General features: G+C 39.7%; 1 protein-coding gene across 4 annotated transcripts in view; it reads left to right on the top strand.

The window, feature by feature from the left end:
- dok6 (docking protein 6) overlaps positions 1-23,367 on the top strand; it is a 46,819-nt gene that overhangs the window by 14,845 nt on the left and 8,607 nt on the right. For 3 of the 4 annotated variants that reach the window (XR_004655187.1, XM_034861621.1, XM_034861620.1), the window contains 6 exons: positions 9,293-9,400; positions 14,875-14,989; positions 18,998-19,117; positions 21,061-21,250; positions 21,608-21,746; positions 22,834-22,939. Coding sequence is in view for 2 of the 4 variants with exons in the window: in XM_034861621.1 (XP_034717512.1) it covers positions 9,293-9,400; positions 14,875-14,989; positions 18,998-19,117; positions 21,061-21,250; positions 21,608-21,746; positions 22,834-22,939 (778 nt within the window). In the remaining 2 variants the exon portion in view is untranslated. Of the gene's footprint in view, positions 1-9,292; positions 9,401-14,874; positions 14,990-18,997; positions 19,118-21,060; positions 21,251-21,607; positions 21,747-22,833; positions 22,940-23,367 lie in introns of those variants that run through there. The other variant, XR_004655188.1, reaches the window with a different exon arrangement.

Raw genomic sequence — 23,367 nt, 5'->3', positions numbered from 1 at the left:
TTTTAGTCGTTATCATTTGGCAGAGGATTGTTGAAATAGTGGGAAAGTCCTGGGAGGATTTGGGGAGGGGGAAGGAAGGGTCGTGGCTGGCGGAGTGATCGCCACAATGATTGCTCTAACAACTGTCTGACGGAATAACAAATCAAATTATAAAGATGGACACCGCGGCACAGACCTCGCCGCTGTCTAAAATTGATTGCCGGCACCAGGAGCTGATATTTTCGGGCCTGGTCTGTCGTAGTCCATCAGGCGTCATTATCACCAGGGGAACATTAAACCTTATGCAGAACGAGGAGGACGACTTCATCCACACTACTGCTAGGAGTTAGACTCGAAAAAAGACAGAAGCATGCTACATCAGAATATTCAGACTCATGTAAAGAAATGGCTCAGTATTCAACATGCTGTGTTGTGCCAGCTAAATCCGGTCTGTTATACTCATGTCTGAGTGTTGCACGACTACCTTGATTGAAGTGCTCTCATGTTTTGTATTGCCTGTAAGTGCAGCAGCAATCTTTTTAAATTTTAAGTTTGTAGGAGAAATGAAAAATGAAGAGATTACAAACCCTTCACACATTTCTTGTTTTTATTCACATATCTGAGGAATAATGAATGCATGTGCACCTCTGAGGCATTATGATTTTGTTTCAATATTCACTCCTGAGAATTTAACAGGCAGCTATTTTTATTCTGCTATGTGATTAGTCATTTACCTGAAGCGGGCTGTCATTGGAAATCATTTTCATGTCTTCAGACAGTTCCTCAGTTCATCCAAATGACAAGTGATTTTGCCTTTGGGGGAAATAGGGCCCATATTTTATTGAGAGGTGAGACAGTTCCTTAATAGTATCAGAAGTTTGATGATTCTCTGTAAAGTGAATGGACTTTGTGTTTGAGGCCACTTACAGAAAATGAGGCTTCAAAGAGGGCTCATTACTGAGGTCCACAAGGTGTCTGGCTTCCAAAATTCTCTACCAGACTTCTCAGTGATGATTTTACACATTCTCTTGTCTGACAACCTGTCAGGAACCCAGAATAAACTTTCTGGCATTTATTGCTACATAAAATGTCACTGTTAACCAGAAAGGAAGGTTAATTTATATGTAGACAGCAGTGCGCTCAGTTTCCTTTTGAACCTTATATAAGAGCCCATCCAAATGTCTGCTTCCACCTGTCTGTCTGTGATCATACTGTATTTTGGCTCTAATCCTTCTTCCGGTTCCCCCCTATTAACACTCTCAGTGTGGTTGTGGTAGTAGAGCTGGTGTTGATGAACTTGCTGCACCTTGCCAAGTGCCTCCTGAAGTGTTTTTCTTGCCACCGACAGACCTGCCTAAAAGTGAAGGGATTGCCCTTGAAATGTTCTCTCCAGCTCGTTGCTTTTTGCTGCTGCCTAGTTTACACACTGCATTGCTATGTGTGGCAATGCCAAAAAAAAATTCAGTAGAATAGAAACATTCAGAAATGCAGTCCAAGAACAAAAGATTATATTTTGAATATTTTAAACAGTGTTTGCAGAACATATATAACCCTGCTGACTTCTCAACCCACACAAAAGACAACATGACGACAAAATGAAATCGTGCTCTTGGAAGTTTTGGTATTTTTTCCACATTCAAATTTCCACATTTGCTCAATGTCAGTCAAATTGAATTGGCAGGGCTAAAGTGGAAAACAGATCTCAGAGTCAGATCTTTGTTTCATCTGCCTTATTTCCAAACTGATGGCATGTTGTCATGTCATGTGCCTTTTACCTAAAGTGGCTTCCCTCTGGCCACTTCCACTCATACACACAGTATATGACATTTATGTCATCTTTTTTAAACTAATATATACATAAGGACATATATTGATCATGCTCATTTGTATGGTTCAGTGGGTAAACAAAGCATCACATATGTGATGCACAACATGCAACTGACCTGCCCTGTCATGTGTTCTTCGGAATTATGCCTAATCAGTTGAACAAATTTCAAGTTAAACCCAAAGCTTTTACTTCCATCACTGCTAAGCCATTAAATAGATCATGGTTAAATTCAAGGTTTCTACATTTAGTTTAATGCTCATGTGTCAATGAAATGTGGAATAAGGTGGAATTTGTTGTTGTATTTCTGCATTAATTTACATACAAATGTACAGGGTACATAGACACAAACACGTAGGCCATTTTAAACTACTAAGAGAAGGCAAAAGTTTTTTTTATTTGTTTTCCTTAAATTAATTTCAGTTTTACTCTGTTAACTTATTAATGAAGATGACAGAAAAACACATGCTCACACAGATATTACGCACAATAATGTGCAATGTTGGAAAAATAATTTTCTTTAATAAATCATCCCAAGATTATGTTAATGAAGTGTTAGATTTAAATGACCCAATCTCATTTGGGTTCCAGTGGTACCATGTGTTAATCCCACTTCCTCACATTTAAATACACATAAAGATGATCTCTTGAAATCTTTAGGTTTTGGCATCTAATTTTTTGCGGCCCTGCTAAAAAGCACTGTTTTGATGAGTGGACAACATGAAGAATTTTGTCTTCAAGAGAACTTGCACATCAAGGGTATATTTTAATCTTCGCTGTGGGGAAGTGATGAGATGGTGGTAATTGTGTGTGTGTGTTTGTGTGTCTAAGCAGGTACAGGTTGTGTGTGTGTGTGTGCACGTGATACAGCCTTGTCTGACTGACTTTCAATGACAACGTTAAAAGCATATATTCTATTTTTTGCCCTTATTCCTAAAAAGATGATATTCCTACTAAGCTGTTTACATTGCTAATGAAAGTGAATATTCCACTAATATTTCTGTTTACATGTAGCCATGCAAAGTAACATTTTTTCAAAGTTTGCCAGCAGTAGCAGACTTGTTCATTCCTTAATTTTTCAAAAGATTGACATAGCGATGTGTGCGCAGATCCAAAACCTGTTCATATCCCAGTCTTTAATAATGTTTAAAAGTAGCTGTGTTTCTCCTTTTTATCTAGTCTGCAGGCTTGCAAACTGCTTGTCGGTTTGTGTATATCAACCGTAGCAACGCACAGAGCTAACCATATTCTGTACAGACTTCAGAGTTTATATTTAGTCATTAAGACCGCTGCTTATGTCAGGTTGAAAAGATGCATGGTTGTTGGACTTGTTACTGTTACATCAGCAGAGTCACTGTGACTCGCAGCCAGTTAATGTCATCCATGCCAGATGGAGGAGCTTGTGTACTTGATTTGAGCTTTTGAAATCATCAATTTGTTCTAATTACCAAAGACTGTAAACTGTCACCTGCTGTATGTATCTCTCTGGCAAATAAGGATTTTTTTTAAATAGATGATTTTCTCGATACACTTAAAAATCACTTGTGGAGGTCCTTAAGATTGTCACTCCAGAGAGTTTGAAAGAAAAACCCAAATGCTGAAGACCAGCCATGTAGGTTCATGGAACAAAAAACAAGCTTTAATAACAAAAGCTGAATCCAAAAAGAAGAGAAATACTAGAAAAGTTAACAATAGGAAAGAATTACACTGGGAGCCAAAAACAAGCAGATAATCCCACACTGAAACAGGAGAACACCAAGCCTAATATAAACAAGGAAAGGATGGTGGTAACGAGGGACAGGTGACATGAGGGCTGACAAGCAACAGGTGAAAAACATTAGGGTGGGGCAGACAATCACAAAGGCGGGAAAACACACAAGGCAGGTTTTGTGAGCGGTACTTTTTAATCTCTGGACGTATCCCCTGGTGGTACAGCTCTACCCGTAGGCTGATGACACTGCTTTATATGGCTCTGTTTCCCGATGACACTGTTAAATTAATGCTCGGATCAGACAGTGGTTTACGGAGTGGCAGATTGGCTTTGCAAACAAACTCAGCGTTGTATGAAATGATGCATTTAAAATTCTTTTAAAAAAAAAACGGCTTGATTATGCAAATTTGATTGTGGGAAGACAAAATCGTTATCATGATTAAAATTCAATTAATTGTGCGGCCCTAATGCAATCTTGATTGGGAACTAAATCTCAAGACTCATCAAATCAGCTTTCAATAATTTATTTTAAAAACAGCCAGTGTGACACAAAGAGACAAATTCATGCTTTCTGGCAGACTTGATTATTGTAATGCTCTCTTATCTGGTCTAACCCACAAAATAAACACAAATTAAGCAACAAACAAACAAGAAGAATTACAACATTATACTTTAGCATTAGTTGTATACATAAGTTGTATAACTTAATGGAAAGAAATAAAAAATTCAAGGCTCAAAGGACCTAACATAACCCAACACAGGACATGGACGTGGAAACCAGGGGCCTGTTGCACCAAAGTAGAATAAAGATATCCAGGATAAATGAAAAAACGCAGCTTGACTTAGTGTAATTCACTCATCGCGGCTTAATCAGTTGCACATTTGCCGAGCCAGGATGAACAGCTGAAGCTATGTAAAGCCAGGTGTAGATAGCTGGGATAAGTTCACGTTCAGGCTTCTTAAATCAACCACGGTATCGAACACAGATTTACTGATGCTCGATACCAGCTTCTAATGGAAAGAAACAAGGAGGTAAAGCATATAATATGCAAAAAGGGAAATACGGCTGTCATCAAATGGAGTGAAAAAGCCCAACAGACTACAGCGGAGCGAGTGAATGTTTAAGGATGTAAAAATATCTACTTAGGCTACTAGTCCCTACACTGTGTTTTAATTGCTTTAAATATGCTAGTTTGATGTTTTTGTTTTTATGTGATTAATATGCAGGTTTTACTGTAAAGTGTCTTTGAGTAGCCTACCATATAAAGCATAATATAGATACAATGTATTATTACTTAGCCTACTTTGCCTCAAAAGTGAGCAGAGGGAATTAATGTTCCTCAGGAAATATACCCTAAGGTTTCAAACCCTTATTCACAACGCGTGAACATATTTTACAACCATATGCACAAATCTCAATAAGCTGTCTAATTCTAAATATCTTTGGACAATTAATGTTCATTCAGAACAATTAGAAAGGGACAAAAACTAGAAAAATAAGTGACTTAAAAGCATGTTGTGAGCATTAGTATGTAAAGGATTATTCATGTTTTTATTATTCTTCTGACAAGAGACAGCACCAAAATAAATAGATTAAGAAGCATTGTGTCATTCCCGGTGCGATTAATGTAAACTACACTATATACTGTACGTATATAGGCCACGTTATTGGTCCAGTGATGTGAGATTTATTGAGAAGGTTATAAAACCAAATTAAGCTATAATAAATACATTAGTCCTACATATTAAGGAGTAACACACACTGTCCTTTATTAGAGAAGGACAAGCAAGAAGAAAATGAAATCATGAATGTATTGGTCTCTGACCAGTCTGCCACTATTATCATTTGGGAATATCGCTGCATTGTCCCACTTCTCCGGAGCGTCCTTTATAAACCTGAAACTGCACAGACCACGGACGCCGTGCTGCTCAGCTCTACGGTTACAGAGAGAGTGGACACTGATGCGACGCACAGGTCTGCCGGCAGGCAGAAAGCTTGTTTTTTGTTTCATCAACCTACATGGCTGGTCTTCAGCATTTGGGTTTTTCTTTCAAACTCTCTGGAGTTACAATCTTAAGGACCTCCACAAGGGATTATTAAGTGTATCGAGAAAATCATCTATTTAAAACGCCAGGCAGCCTCGAAACACTACCGTTCCACCGGGAAAAGTCTAGACTCTCCCGATTGCCACTCCGCATCTGGGTGCCAGTGCAACCATTTCTAACCATAAAAACAACTGCAATAGTAGGTTTTAAATCAAACTCATGACAACAACAGGGTAAAATAATAAATGTTATTAAAAAGAAATCAGAGCACATGCATAAGACAACGGAATAACTTAAAAAACGTTTATTTGGGATCAGAGCTGCAGCTGATTTAACACATGAGACTCCAGGATTAATCTTAGCCTGGCTGTTAGCCTGCTCTGGACCAGGCCTAGCCGCAAAAAATAAATCTCCATTGTTGGTTGGCTGGGTTTTTGTTCAACCTGGTTTTGTGCAACCAAGTGAGAGCTTAATTCATCCAGGATAACTTGAATATCCCGGCTTAATCCCTTATCCTGGTTTTGTGCAACAGGCCCCAGGTCGGCTGGCAAAAAATCCAAGCCAAAGGCAGCGTTGATTTTTGGTCACAAGCCTGCCATTTTGCAAATGTAAACAAGCCAAAATTCAATTTCAGTAGTAGATCACTTTATGCATGGAGTATTTTTTTTCCACAAACTCTGCATAGTTAAAGCTTTGCAATGCCTACTTTGTGTTATTGACTAAAGGAATACCACAGGGTAGATGGAAGTGGAACTGCTTTTACACAACTGTAATCAGAGGAGAACTCAAAGCAAAATCTAGGATAATTGATTAAAGAATTGTTCTCTTCAGCATCGCTTTGTGTCTTTCAGAAACTGGTGGGTTGGATTTCAGTGCCAAGCAATGTACTCTTCACTGTATTGGCATGAAATGAGTTGCACAAAACTGGCAGAGAGTCTCATTCACATCTGTGTAATTACGATCAGTGTTCGAGTGTTTCTGAATAAGACCCACGAGCAGCCCAAGAATAGGACTTGCTTGACAAAGCATTGACAATTGTGGAACAGGCAAAATTAAGCCCTCTCCATTCATACCACCTAGTTCTTATTATGCAAAAGCTATCTCACTGAGCTTTCTTTTTGTGCTGGTATAATTACTTAATCTGAGCACTCCTAGGTTGAATTACTTTGTGTGCGGCGAGCAGGCAGCGTTGGTTTGACTCTAGCTCCCATAGGGGAATTGAGGCTTGTTTTATCTTTAATTTTACTTTTTAAAAGTCACAAATGTGATAATGGTTATAATCAAAAGGGATTCACATATTTGCTTGTTTTTCTGTCAACGCTGCAATTTTTGATTTATAATTATAGGCTTTATTATGGAAACAAATACAGTATGTTCAATTTTGAGCATGATTTTGTTAGGCCTTTGTTTCCTTACTTATTTTAAAGCATTTTATAGATGGTGTGTGTTGAGAATGATCTACTGTGTATTACAGAGTGTGTTGTGACTCAATAAGGACCTAGGGATCCTCTCTAGTTAATTACTGCAAAGTGCCAAGTTCAACTCACTGGGCCTTTTATGAAGTACACCAGCTGAGTAAACAAATTAATCGTACATCCATGGTTCCCCAACCTAACCATGAGACCCAATCATACATCAGGCAGAGTTATAGCTGCTGTCTGCACCAGGAAGTAGAAGGGTCCCACTATTAAAGATAGGCAACCACATATGACGCATAAAAAATTGACCATCACACTTGTCCTGTTTCTCAACTGCACTGCACTGTGTCTGTATGTACTGGCTTTTTACACCTTGACCCTGGCTGTGTAAAGAGGAATTCTGGCTTTTCCAAAGTAGTGCTGTTGGGTAATACAGTGGTATGAAAATAATAGCTCTTTTTTTATCAATCCTTAGGGATGTAGCTGTTTATAAAAAAAAGTCCACACCAATGTGGTGAAATTTTGTAGGGAAATGTTTCCCTATAAACTGAGAGATTAAGTGTTCATTTAAGGATTAAGGAAATTCTCCTACTTCATAAGCCAAGTAAAGCATTAGAAACCCATTGTACACGCTAAACATTTTATCATATCAAAGCAGAAAACAGGGCAGTTCTTAGCTCATGAAGATAACATGATTTTCACAGAACTGCCACCATATATAGGGTTACAATGACAGGTGTGTGTGTGTGTGTGTGTGTGTGTGTGTGTGTGTGTGTGTGTGTGTGTGTGTGTTTGTGCCCTTAAACCCATAAACACTTAACAAATTAATTATTTTTCCTAATCCTTCATCTTATCAGTTTTTTGTTAAGGACTGAGAATAACTGGTTCTTTAATGTGCTATAGTAGGTGCAATCTGAACAGCTTGTGAGCCCATTATACTTCAAGGGAAAATTGGCCAACTTTAATGTGGATGTCCAATCAGTACGGATGGTATACAAAAGAAATAAATTCCCCGGTGTGTACTATATTGGCTGATAAAAGCGAGTTATCCTGCTTGCTGAGCCGTGGCTGCTATGCCAATATGTGCCAGAATGCATTGCGCACAATCAACAACTTTGCTAAACCCTTAAAAAACTCCCCATGCTGACAATAATTGGTATTCTGTTTCTGTTAGTGTCAGTGGCCAATTTGAGCAAAGGCACCACCACTCGGTGTTTTGAGGCTCCTCGTAGCAGGCCATATCCTCCCCGCTTTAGTCACAGCATCCCACGGCTTCTCTCTAGCTGAATACAGCTGACAAACTGAGTCAGCCAAAACACTGTAAAAGGTACACTGTAAGCAAAAGCACGTTCTTATCATAGCTACTTTGCAATGCAAGAAGAGAGAGCAAGGTTTGTGAACTGCATTGTAGCCCCCACCAACCTAACCTGTAGAAGCACTCTGTAGTTCTTCAGTCACTGGTGTGTTTTGCAGCTGCGGCCAGCTGAGCCCCATGGACACAGGGAACATAAGAAAGAACTGCAGGCTTTTTTTCCACACCATATCCCTAACCCAGATAGATGAAGGTATGGTTGAAAATCGCTGAATTGTCCCGTTCAGCATTACCAACCCCATGCATATAATCAAAGGAGTAAATAAAGTTGCCTGCCTCAAGCGTTGCCTCATGTCCTAAAACTCTGATTGCATAATCAGCTGTCACATAAGGAGCAGTGGATTATCTAAATGCATTAATAATGATATCAAAACATTTGAATTAGATACCTTCCAAAAATATATATTTTCATATGTATTCGATTCATGAGTCAAGATGGTTTCATTTCCTTTACCAAGTCCTCTGTTTGGTGCTTTTACTCCCATCTTGACATAGAATTCAGCTTGCTTAAGTATTTAATCACGTTGAGAATCACTTATGTCCTTCATGTCATTGTTGAACAATGCTAAACAACATGAATGAACCCTAAGGCTAAAATCAGCCTATATTTTGATCAATGGGAAAACATTCACAGCTACAGTAGTTTTCAATTGCTTTGATGTTTGGGCATTTTCTTAAAAGTGGAATTTTAGGACAGTAGCTTGCATTGATTTCTATGCTGTCTGCTGTTGGTAGAGCAGGAGTTGGTTTTTCTGTTCTATTAATACGATGTCAGGTTGAGTTCTCATGGTTTATCACTTTGTTGTTACAGTGGGTTGACCTCTCAGCACATTCAGTCTGTTTTTTGCTGTTGTCTGTATCTCCAGTTACCATAATTTATGTCTTTGCTCCGGGACAGTTTTTTTTTCAGTAACAGGGCTGCTATCGTTCTGTGTTGTCAGATCTTCCGTAGGTGTTGGCTGGTGTTTAAGAAGGCCTCCAGTAAAGGCCCCCGACGGTTAGAGAAGTACCCAGATGAGAAGGCAGCCTACTTCAGGAGCTTCCACAAGGTAAACACACACACACACACACACACACACAGATTCTGATTTTCATTCAATTTCTCTGAATCGATTGATTTACTTTTTCAATACTGCACAGCATTAGAGTCACTACAACATGAGAGCTGAAATGATTACACAATTATTCAATTAGTGAATTGACAGATAATTATTCTGCATCTGCTTCTATAAGTAGTTGTTTCATTATTGATACATCTCCCAATTATTTTCTCTATCAATCAATAAAATGTCTGAAAATAAAATACAGTATATCATTTTTACTATGTTCTGATATTTTGGACAGACCAAACTAAACGGTTATCTGTGAAAGGCATGTTATCTTCAAAGTTGTCATTTGTTGCAAACCTAAACAACAACAGTATGTGTTATTGTAAAGTAATAATATTTCATAAATCACAGTTTACAAAGCGCTCCACAATATAGCGTATACACATTTAAAGAAAAGCTTTTTTGCATCTTTATGGTTATTTATTTTCTGTTTGGTATACAAGCCATGTCTCAAGCAAAGGTATTAAATTGACATGAGTGTCGCTAGCGGTGAGGCCTAGGGGCACTGATGTCAGTCACTCCGTTTGGTCGATCAAGATAATGCAACAGACTGCAATAAAATTAAGAATCAATATTCATAATCTCTGGAGTCTGATTCTTAAGGATTTGGGAACACCCTGACCTTAAGTGTAACATCATCATCATCATATCTGATAATGTCACTAATATATAACACCATATTTGGCATTCGATTTGATAGTTTATCTTCTTGAATATCAAAAGGAGATCAAACCTGATGTGTCATTCCCAGGGGAACAGTCTCTGGCTGAGTCTAAATGCTACCGACATTGGCATGCAGAGCACATCCATCAGACAACAGCCAAGAGTTTCATTATGTAATTTTGGCCAACTGGTGGAATTAATTAGCTTTAGCTGATAAAACCTGACGCTGATGGTCGCCCACCAAAAATGAGAACATGCTACACTAAGCTGTTTTACACACTCTTACCAAGAACCTTGTTTTCCTCTTCATATACAACTTTCTTTTCATTGGCCACATATGATGGAGTTAAGGATCCATTAGGACACATTTTGCAACTTTATCTTCTTATCTAGGGCCCTTTCCCTCCCTTTGGAAAGTAATCCAGTATAAAATATATATCACCGTGCCTCTGAAGTCCTTTGAAATTCTCCAATTACGGCTGATTATCATGGTGAGAGGAGATGATGTTACAGGAGTAGCACTGTGTTTTAATGAAATGAAAGGAGCTAAGAGCAGATGATAGGGCACTTTGACACCAGGTTTCCTACGTGGTTGTAGTTTGAGTAGTCTGTAACAGGCTGTTGACTACCATGTAAATATGGATTGGGGTTTGGGGGTTACTCCAAACTGTGGACATTTCCTCAATCTCCCAGAGTGCATGCTTGCTATGTAGATGTTTGGATCCACTTTGTTAGCATCTCTCGCTGCAACAGTGTTAGCCATGTATTGTGAACGAAGCGTCTCCCTGCCTACTGCATCATGCTGTCACACGGGGCGTCTCGTGTGGCTGTATAACCCCCTCCCAGAGGCAGCTCGTACACCCAGCGCCGGAGTGAGCGATGACTGCATACATGCACCAGTGCACCTGATAATGCATCGCCACAAAGATCAAGAAAGGTCCCGTCTGAGGGCTTCATTCAACGCTGCAGTGCTTTGGGAGGAAATAGGCTGCATTGGTGGCTGATTTACAGAATCAACCCAAAGGGGATTGGCTTTCTATCCTACTTTTTTCTCTCTCTCTTTCTCTCTCTTTTCACCAAATCCCCCCCCCCCCCCCCCCCCCCCCCCCCCCCCCCCCCCCCCCCCCCCCTCCCCTCAGCAGTGCTACCTCAGCAGCAAATAATCACTGCCCCCCACTCCCATTCTAAACACACACACACACACACACACACACACACACACACACACACACACACACACACGCACACACACAACTCCCACTCTCACTTTCCCTGCTTTTTCTATCTTAGAAGCGCTGGTCGACACAGTAAAACAAACCCTGAATATATTTAGCGATACATATTTTGAGCCCTGGGAAAAGTTGTTTTCCTGTGTGCTACACTTGTCGAGCTCTCCTCGAGCTCCTGACAGAGGCAGCTTAAGTGGAGAGAGAGCTGTATTTAAATGCCTTACAGTTTTTTGTGATTGCTATGACAACTTTCCTAAACTCTCAAAGTACCAACACACTTACAACTCACAATTGACAAAACAGTTAATTTCATGCTCAGAGTTGTTAACTAAACTACAACACAAATTTTCAAAATACAATGATGCATTAATACAATACACTATGTCCACCAAAACAATGCAAACATGTCTCATAACCAAATACTTCATATGTTCTCTTCCAACAGGAACATTTAGTCAGTTATAGAACAATATCATATAAAACACAAACATCAGTTGGAATTACAGAAATTTTCTTATTTTATGTGTCTGCCTTTATACAATAGACAATAGTGATTGCATTGATCATAGATTGTTTTGCAGTGCAGTTTCTCTTGAAGCCTCTACATTTTTGTATTGCTACGTTTAGTAAATGCATAAGTTTTTTTTTTTTGTTGTTGCAGAAATTCAATACAAAAATGTCAATCAAGTAGCTTTATACAGTAGAAGGTATATAAAAAGAAGGAGACAGAGAGAAAGAATTTTGGTTTTCTGTGTTCATCTATATTGTTCAAATAGGTCCTCCTTTACTGATGTACTACCATATGATCATGTGACTGAAAGAACAGCTGAGCGTGTTTTCTAGATGGGAATCAGCTGTGATTGATCTGTTTCCATAACTTCAATCAGCTGTTTCTCAATACAAGATGCATGTATACAAGGCAGGGATATATTTGTGTTTCAGTTTACAATATGAACAGCTGTTCACTTGGACATTAGCATATAAGTTAGGTTTAGAACATGATGTCATCTATTCTGACATACAGTGTGAAAGCATTTGCAAATTTGTCAGTAAAAATCTATTGTTTTGGTCTTGCTTGAGCTTGTGTGGAAAAGAAGTTCAAGCATTTTAACTGTATGAATTTTGTGCCAAAGCTACTAGAAATGTGTTAATTCTATATCCTCCACAGACAGATGCTGTACTTACTGTGTTACGAGTTTAGGAAAGTTGTTAAAACTATTGAAAACATGTAACACCACAAATGTAAAACCTGTAAAACAGTAAGTGCTCAGTCAATGGTTGTAGTCACACTAGTGCAGTCGGCCGGTTTGTCCACCGTTTTAGTTTTGATTGAAACCAATTGGCTCATTGAAATGTGTTCAGACATTCATGGTACCCAGCCCCACGATATGATATTGCTAGATTATTTTCTTTTCTTTTGTGTAAATGTCACTTAACGTTTTAATATTGTCTGATTAAGTGTTGTTTTGGAACCCAGGAAGACTAGCTGGTTGTCTAGGCGTCAGCTAATGGTGGATCTTTATAAAAAAATACATATACTTCACAATATGATGTTATTGCTATTTAAAAAGAATTGCAATATTCTATGATCTATTCATTTATTACTTTTTTTTCCAACTTTTCCAACATTTCATTGTTTGTTCAACTCACTTTAATGTTCCGTCTAATGGGACTAAAAAATAATTTGTTTTTATTATTATTCTATTACCAAAAAGTTTAATTATTATGTGCAATTGGTGTAATAAAAGATCGATACTTGGCGATTGTGTATCTATACAGTATTGACATGAGAAATATCGCAACCCACACACCCAAAGTCCCCGGAGGATGAATCTTAATGACTTGATGATCCCCTGACAACCAGCATGTTGACATTTATGTCTTTTAGTGACTTGTCTCGACAATTGGAGGCATGTCATTTGGCGCAGATATTCATGTACCCTTCAAAATGTATTGTAATCAATTTATTAGTCCCTTACTTTCATCTAATACCATCATCAAGCCAAATTTTGTCCAATGGTTTGGTTTACTACTTATTAAACTTATGACATGTTGAGGTGCTTGTGTTTTGTGCTAATTATTAAATGATAGCATGCCAACATACTAAACATAGAGAGCCAACAGTGTAAAGAGTACCTGCTAAACATCAGAACGTTAACATTGTAGAGCATTGTGAGCAGGTTAGCAAGCTGACATTAGCATATAACTTTAAGCACTGCTGTGGCCAGGTACAGCCTAGCAGAGCAGATAGCATGGTTGTAGACTCTTAGTCTTCTTGAGATGAGATTTAACTTACACCTTTGAATAAACAAGAAGAAAGATGGAGGGGGAAGGAGAGGAGATGAGGAATAGGTCTCATCACAAATGATTCACTTTGCTTGGACTTGAGTGCCTCAGGCTGGGAATGCACCCAAATCTTTCCCTTAGACACACAGCTTCACAAACACACACATACACGCATGCACGCACACACACACAGAGAGACTAAAAGATGCACAGTTACACAAACAGAAAGACATGAGAGGCCTGTGGAATTCACGGCTCAGAAATTCCCACAGTTGATGCTTGTTTTTTGTCAGTTATATTTATGAATGGCCTGCCCGGGGACAAATACATACTGTATAGCCTCACAGGGCGAAAGAAGGAAACTATTTACATATTATCTTTGAGGAGGATAAGAAATTACAACTGAAAAATACCTGCTATTTTTCAGTATCCCTAGCGTCTTTTCCCTGCTCTTAAAAAATCTCTATGCAACTTAAATGCTGATTAGGGGATATCTGACAATAGAGGGGAAATGTACTATATGTAACGTTATTGAGCAAAGAAATCTGGATTCCACATATGTTGTGTGCGTTATTAGGTATGGTCTTTTAACCTCAAACAGTCAAGCTTTACTATATGGGCGGTGAGCCCAGCTAATTCATTCTCAACAGTCTGGCAAAGGGCCCACAGTTAGTGCACAATGGACTACAATAATGTAATGGGCCTTATCTCCCAGGCAGAGGGAACACAGAGAAGACTGTTGAACAAAATGGCCTGTAAATGCGGGTGATATTCAATTAAATGCAATCTTCTCTTTTTTCATTCACAATCAATCTCCTGATAAAGTGATTTAGATGCTCCTTTCTTATTGACTGGAAAATCAGCTTCAAGGAAAGGCACTTGAACAGTGACTTTCCCAACCTTTATATAAGGGCTGGGACGATATGCATTTGTCCCAATTTGATTATTTCACGATACATGGGTTCCAATTCAATTTGTATTGAGTATTGCAATTTTCTTTCCGTTAACAAAAGCTGAATATTACACTTCTAGAGACAGAGATACAACAAAAAATACAGATTCTAGGGAAAAGAATCAATTTGACAAACAAAATATCACGTTACATGCAATTTCCTTCCCCCCACCCCTAGTTTACATGCTAAGCCTCGAACTACTAAGTCAGTGCAAGACGGCTGCTGCCGCTGCTTCTGGCTGTGTTCTTTCAAGGTAATGTGCCCCTCTCTTCTTCCTCTTTAGATCACTGAGCTCCACAACATCAAGAACATTACCCGGATGCCGCGGGAGACAAAAAAGCACGCTGTCGCGATAATCTTCTGTGACGACACATCCAAGACGTTTGCCTGTGAATCAGGTAATTCAAATAAGTCTTTTTCAGCTACAAAAGATCAGGGGAGGAAAGCATTGGATACAGTACAAGTGTGTTTGGTTTTTGCATGCAAAGTTATAAATATGTGTTGGGAGATGCTGCATGAGAAGTGGAGGGGTGGTTTGCTAAAAGTTTGTCAAGAAGCGGAGGAAGATTCTATTTTAGTGAAAGAGGTGAAAGAGGCACTGGAAAATTGGAGTTTAGCCAAGTGATACTTATTTGCCGTTAAATTAGGAAGTGGAAGGATCTGTTCCGAAATATTGTTTTTTTCATACTGCAGGTAGGAAAAATGATATTTGGTATTGTTTGCAGGGAGTTGCAACCCAATTATAGACTGTCACTATGAAGATTACCTCCTAATATGTGGACAGGAAGCCAAAGAAGCACATGGTGTGCACACGGTTTAAGATTCAACGGTCTTTTTATTTAGGTACAAATAAATGGAGCTGGGTGTAGAGGAAGCCTGGGGCTAGATAAGGGGAATGCACCTTAATGTGCCAATAAACAGATGAGGATCAACATCTCCATCTTTACTCCCAACCTCGTGGGTGTGTGCACACGTGTGTGTAAAACCTCAGGGGAAATGTTATTGAACTTAGACTGGTGAACTCTCTCTTGCCTTACTCTGTTTCCCATGAACACTTACTCTTTCTTTCTCTCTCTCTGTCTCTATCACCCTGTGTCCATGACCTTCCATAGTCCTTCACTTCCTGGAACCCCCTTACATTTGCACCCTTCACTCCCCAGTTTCCTGTGTGGGCATGTATACACATAGACATTACGAAGAAATACAGTATGTTAATGATTTTCAGATTACTTTATTTTAAGGCATCTGAAGTCCAAAAAGGAAATTGCCAGTCATTTTTATTACTAAAATGGGTCATTTTAGGGTGTTAGGGACGACTCGTTTTTTAGTTAAGGGGCTACAGGAGGAGTTTTGGGACCTTTAGTCAAAAAAGACTTGAACCTTCCTCCACCAATACAACAATACATTTTTTGATGACCCTCCCAACAATTTATTGATGTCATCTGTACTGGTTTGCACTTTGCAAAGATGTACAGATAGACATCATTTTTTTTTCAACCATGACACAGAAGACTTAACCTTTGCTTTCTCATCTTACACATCACATCACACTCCATTTCAGTAGATTTTCTCACTAACATTGTTATGGAATCACACTAAGCATGGAAACTAAATGCACACTTCCTGCATTACTGCATTACTTCAAATAGTAAGGTACTCCAGTAGTAAACTAGTATACACATGAAACAAAACAATAAAACATTGAGACCATTCAACAAACCACACTGGGTAATAACAAGTTCTGTCAATGTCATGTATATTAGATATGTCCGTATTTCTCTATCACAAGCACCAATTCCTCCATGGGTGCTTGTACGGGCGCAACAAAAGTAGGCCAGTCAAAAACAATGTTGGAGGTCTCTTACTCTAACCCTAACACCTGATATTGACTGGTTTTCGGACCGCCCAATACAGTAAAACTGCACATTTTACTGTGGCCTTTTATTGTGACCAGCCTAAGGCACACCTGTGAAATAATCCTGCTGTCTAATAAGCATCTTGATATGCCACACCCGTGAGGTGGATGGATTATTTTGGCAAAGGAGAAGTGCTCACCAACACAGATTTAGACAGATTTCTGAACTCTTTTTGAGAGAAATAAGCCGTTTGTGTACTTATAAAAAGCCTTAGCTCCAAATAGAGGCAAACACAAAAGTGTTGCATTTATAATTTTGTTCAGTATATATATATATATATATATATATGTATATATATATATACCCTTTTGATGCCTCCATCTAGAAAGTGTCATGTTTTTTAGTGTGCTCAGTCAATGAAACACTGAACAAAAGACGGTAACAGATCTTTCATGTGTTGACAGATGTGTGCTTTGGGTGCATCTGTCAAGTATGCACCATATAAAGAGATAAAGAGAGTGTGACCTGCTGACTGAATAATGCGTCAACTGCGTACAATAGTATGTGTTGTATTTGTCTGAAATCTGTGAAAGAAAAAGGATCACAACCGTCTCCTGATTCAATTCTCACATTTTCTCTCACTCCAACCTCATCCTGTTTATTTTTTGCACTCTTCTCTAACATAAAACGCTACTCCATCCAATTCTATCCCACACGTACACCTCCACACATACAGAGATATCCTCATGCCATTTTTCTTCATGCATGGCACATAGACACAGACTATGGAGGCTGCCTCTGTGCTGATTAAGTGTTTGTTTAACCGATTTTCCACTCAGTGGCCTTAAAAGTGTGGGAGTTTAGAGGCACTCAAAGCCCACGTTGGTAACTCTGAATGAGAAAAGCTGAATCTGGGGAGACATGGGCAAGGAGCTAAAGTGCAGAGCTGCTGCCTGTGAGTGTGAGTGTGTGTGTGTATCTGTATTTCTGCTTTCTGTTTTGTGTGAATAAAGCGCTTCAGGCAGCAGCAGACCTTTCCTTCACCCTGCAAAGTTGTGTAGATCTGTCCCATTGGACACTACAGTTGAGCTGACAAACATGCTGTCAGCTACCACACAAGCTAGTTTCAAGTGAATGGAGTGAAAATACCTCCACAAACATGTGACACAAAGCATGCATCGGGTTGAATATTAGACAAAGAAACATGGTGCTGTTCCCACACTTCCAAATGTGTCTCTGTACACATCACTGACCATAGTTACATATCCCAGAATTCTACAGAGTGTGGAGTTAAGGAGCTTCAGAAAGATAACCAACTCCAGCTTTTCCCTCATTTCATACCTCGGTAACTCTCAGCAAAAGCTTACATAAGACGATTGCAAATCTCCTCCATTGTAAACATATTTTTTTCCTGACCTAACAAGGAGGTGAATTGGTATTCACAAACAACAGATTGCCACACAGACTTCCAGATTTATTTCATGAAATCATTTGTCTCCACTTAGCCTCCAATTAAAAAATACAGTCTTACAATGAATGCCCTCCCCCCTTTAGGTGCCAGCTGTCACTTGTTGTAGATATAACTCCCTACAAAGCTCAGTTCGCAAAACCAAGACTACAGCTTTAAAAAGAGAAAGTAATCATAATTCTTCTGACGTATAAGAAATAGTTCCACATTGCTTTATTTGCTTTCTTGCTGAGAGTTTGATAGATTGAGACACTCTCGTGTCTCAGTGTTAGATATGCAGCTACTGCCAACAGCCCCTAACCCTCGTAAAAGCCCCAGCATGTGCGACGGTTTTAGTATTGATAAAACAGACAATAAATAATGTGTTAATTAGTGAGCTGCTGCTGGTGGGCAGATGTATTGCCCCTGTAAAGTTCCAAGTTCTCTGTGTTTCACCCTGTTTTCAGCCTTTGTGCACAGCTAAGCAAACTGGCCGCTGGTGCTAGCTTCATATTTTACATACAAACGTGAGAGTAATATCAATTTTGTCATCTAACTTACAGAAAGCAACAGATAAGTGTGCTTGGTCCCTTTAACCAGCTCATTCTCATGACATTTTCTTAGTTTTTATTTTTTCATGAGTACATTTTCTTTTTAATTAACAAGCTTTGATTTGGGGAACAGCTTGATTTTCTGAATAGATGATCACGAGTTTCATTTGTGACTGTGGCCATATTGTTCTAGGAGAGCTACTTATGTTACAGCATTGTAACTGAATATTGGCAAAGGAGGAAGGAGAAACCTAGCTTTCATCTGTCGTTGCCTGTTGCTGAACCTACCTCCTCTTTTAATCTGCACCGAATCGATCAGATTGATTTTCTCCCCTCTGGTTTCTGTTAGCTGAACTCATGTCCTGTACATGCAGCATTTTATTCAGAAATTCCTTTGTCGGATTTATGTGCATGTTTAAACACACTAAAGGAAGCGCAGTTGGGGTAGTATGATTTGTGGTTTATTTTGCGGTGTTGAACATTAAGGAGGTGTGTGTGTGTGTATGATGTTGGACATGCCTTAACACTGTGCCGCTGTGTGGCTGTGTGCAGAGCTGGATGCAGAGGAATGGTGTAAGCTGCTGTGCGTGGAGTGCCTGGGCAGCCGTCTCAACGACATCAGCCTGGGAGAGCCAGACCTGTTAGCAGCGGGGGTGCAGCGGGAGCAGAACGGTGAGTGCCCAATTAGTCCCTGCTAACACAGACAGCCATTCAGGGTCAATCTCTCACACTCAGCTGGCCACCAAGCAGTTAGCAGTTGCACTCCGGGCCCATATGTGTTAATGCAACTGAGTCTTCAGAGGGTTAGGGGACCAGAACAGCCACAGTCCAATTAGGCCGGCTAAAAAGGACAATCTTTTGTCAATATCTTATCCGAAAGCCCCCTGTAGCATTCTTAGTTACATTAGCACATGTTGGTTCAACTTCAGAAGTACTTTTTGGCTCTGTGTGTGTTTTTGTTAGAGCACAGGTAACAGGCTGTGGTTGGGGCTCTGGTCCAGCCCTAATGAGAAGTGCTGTGCATCACTGGCTTCCCTCATAATGAAGCTTGTCACAGAGATGGATGAGATTATGGCTCCTAAAGCCATGTGAAATAAATGTGCTTCTCCACATATTCCACTCACAGGAAATGGAAATGGAAAAGAGAGGAGACAACAGGGCGCTGCTATCACAGTGGAGCTCATTCTCTGTGTAATTTGTAAACTCGCAGAGGAAATTGAAAAGGCAACAGGCAAAGAAGAGCAGTTTAAAGTTGTAAAAGGGCGAGTAATTGAAAGGAATCTGCCGTCATTTCAGCCCATTTTATTTCACCGCAACTGTGAAGTGAAATCGTATTCTTCAACATAACTTGGCGTTTTATCTTTAAAGATATCACTATACAAGTTTTGGACTGAACCAACTTAACTGTAATAACACAATTCCTCTCCCTTTGGTTGTGGCAGAAGTTTGGTGCTCTTAGAAAAGTTGCAGCAGTGTGTTATGGAGACAAACTGACACACACTCTACTGCTTGTATGAGTGAATGAAACAAGAGACTTGGTCCTGCAACCGTGTTTCAATTAGTGGCCCTCCCTGAACAGCAGGGGCCGATAATTAGATCAGAGTTCATTTTCACTGTCCCAAAAATACGGCACACTATGACATTGCCATTTTCTATCCACTGTAGACACATGGCTTATTTTGAATCATTAAGCGTAATTAGTAAGAACTAATTTAGATTATGGAGAACGCGCTCCCTCTCTGTCTCTCTTCCTCTCTCTCTGTGCCGGCCTCAGAGAGTGAGTTTAATGTTAATGGGCACATTTGGCTCCTTGATCCCCCAGTCCAGTTCACTGGATGGCTAAGTCAGGTAAAGCACTATTTAAAATACATTTTTAAGGGTTATTGTACTCTACTTTTGCCACCTTGGATAAAAAACACAATGTAAGAGGGAGTTAAGGCTAAGTATAGTCAATTTAGTGTATTGTTACTATGTGTTAATTGGAATGTTACTACATATTATTATAGTAACCGATTGAATAATTGAAAAACAATAGCTCTAACTCAATCCAAAAAGGTTAGGCAAACCCAACTCATTTGTTTCTGCATGCACAATGCTTATATTGTATGAAAGGATAGTCTGTTCTGAATTTCTGTCTGTATAAGTATAAAATAATAGTTATTTTTCGCTTACTCCTTGTGCTGTTTAGCCATGCATATAGTTGGGATTTGCTTTGCCCTAATTTTATTGGAACTACTATATAATAAAAAAAAAATAGCCCAAGAAACAACAGCCTCTCCTGGGGATTATTCAGAGTAACAGGGACAATGTTTTTTGGAAAGAGATGTTGCTTTTAAATCTTTGAAATGTCCCTTTTTAAGGCTGCAAGCACCACAAATGAAATCTATTCATCTCCATTGTACTGAGATGGAGACAGATGCCTCAAAACATGGACAAAACCAAACCTATCTGCATGCCTAGAGTAGATACTACTAGATTTAAGTGAGGAAATCATGTTGAATTATTATTTAAAATAAGCAACCCTTTAACACTAGATGTAAATAGATTATGGTCTGTTTAGCCTCAAAGTTCTCCACCTTTTTACCAATGTGATCCCATTTTGTGAATCTTTCCAGAACGTTTCAACGTGTACCTAATGCCCACTCCTAACCTGGACATCTATGGGGAGTGCACCATGCAGATCACCCATGAAAACATCTACCTGTGGGACATTCACAACGCTCGCCTCAAACTTGTCATGTGGCCTCTCAGCTCTCTGCGCAGATACGGGCGAGACTCCACTTGGTTTACTTTTGAGTCCGGAAGGTGTGTGTGCGTGTTAAGATAAGTGATTGTGTTGTCTAGTGTTTGTGATAGAAATGTTAGCGGTGGGAGAAAAAAAAATAGAAATCGGAGTTTTGAAAATGCCATAAAAACTTCGACAAAGCAACTTTGGATAGGGAAACATCCCAGGATATCAGCATGTGCCGCAGAGCCCTTCAGGCATTGATGTGACAAGTGCCTCTGTGAATGTGTGTTTGACTTCAATGGGCTATTATATCAATGTGCCTCTTTGTAAGTGCACATGCAACCATGCATTTTTTGTAAATCAGCAATCCAAGATTGAGCACGATCAAAGCGTGTGCACTTCTCTCTGTCTCTGTGTGTGTGTCCCTGGCGCAGGATGTGTGACACAGGAGAGGGTTTGTTCACGTTCCAGACTCGGGAGGGGGAGATGATCTACCAGCGGGTCCACTCAGCCACGCTGGCCATTGCCCAGCAGCATGAGAGGATGATGGAGGAGATGGAGAAGAGCTCCCAGGTACATTTTTACATTTTGCTTGTTTATCTGATGCACCCACAGCAGCTCACAATGAGGCCATCCGTTTTATTCTAGTACTGCATACGTTAATAAACAGTTAATAATGAGTGCAAGTGTTGGCAGCTTGCCATTGTTCCAGGAATAATTATTTAATGCATGCATTTAATTCAGTGGCCAATATGTCCTGTTGCACCTAATACTAGAAAAATCATTTGCAGAACGAGCCCAAAAAATATGTTTTGGTTTGAAAATGCCTTGTTTTTGTACTATTTCAATGGTTTCTTTAGCGTTTGATTAAGGCTGATCAAACAAGCATGCCATTGAGGCCGTTCACAGAATTATTTTTAGAAACCAATGAACACCAAGGCAATAAATCATGATTTTTACACAAGATGTTCACACATACACACACAAGAATACACATTTCTCTCAAAGATATTGCTGCCTGGTTTCTCCCCAAAGAGCTGCCTTGGACCAGGAGCCCCTGTGACACCCCATGGTCTTGGCCTCCGCTCCCTCCTTCCATCACAACACCCGTCCATCCCTTTCTTCCTCCCTCCTTCCTTCCGTCCTTCCTCCCCCTCCTCGCTGCTATCATCTGTATTCTTTATTTATGTAGGCCTGCCTAGTGTTTGATGAGCCTTGACCATATGGCCATGCTCTCGGACCCCACCATTTGGGAACATTTCCAAAAGCAGCATTTACCCTCCGCTCTATAAATCACACGGATAGCTACACAAAAACTGACCACTCGCACTTGCAGAATGGGTGAAACATGAGAACCTTGTTATTTTTCTAAAACATCGACGTATTTCATATATTTCCAGCAGTAGCCTGGCTCAAAAATGTAGCTTTTAGTTTCACACTGCCAATAAAAATCGAAAAACACATCATGCAATGGCAAAACAACATCATAATCCCTAATAAATCCTCAGGTTGCTCGCCAAACAGCCATTTAACCGGCAATATACTGTACTATGCACGCTCTTTGTTTACTAACATACCCAAAGCAATTTCTCCCTGTAGTGAGTGACTGACTGAGAGACAGAAAGTGAGAGCCACTGTAAGCATTCTCTGTCTGTTTCAGATCCATCCCAGAGAGACGCTAACCAAGTCCATCTCCCTGCCACGCAGCGCCTACTGGCAGCACATCACGCGTCAGAACAGCGTGGGAGATCTCTACAGTTTCCAAGGTACAGGCATGAAGTTGCTAATTATCATGCACACGGTGTTGCTATTTCTTTACCTTCTTGTGTCAGTGCTAATGCGTGGAGTACTTTGGATGAGGGGGAGGAAAGACTGGTACTAGAACCGGGGACATGTAAAGATCAGTTTCGAACTTTACAGATACAAATAAGCTTTCAAATATGGACTGCCATTTATACAAGAACAAAATGGAAACCTCTGAATTCCAAATTAAATGTGTTTAGCGTTGATGTCTAATGGGATTTATCCCAGAACAGACCAGTGCAAATCTTTAGTTTCAGTCTTCAGTTTAATCCTAAAATAACTTGCTGTAAAATTGAATTGAGTCAGACTTATAATCTAAATTAAATTGTGTTTTCTTGAAAGTAATAAGTTTGTGTGTGTGTGTGTGTGGGGGGGGGGGGGGGGGGGGGGG

Source organism: Etheostoma cragini, chromosome 22 (genome assembly GCF_013103735.1).
Source record: "Etheostoma cragini isolate CJK2018 chromosome 22, CSU_Ecrag_1.0, whole genome shotgun sequence".
NCBI lineage: Eukaryota > Metazoa > Chordata > Actinopteri > Perciformes > Percidae > Etheostoma > Etheostoma cragini.
Note: the sequence above shows the minus strand (reverse complement) of the source record. Positions and strands in the feature narration are given on the sequence as shown.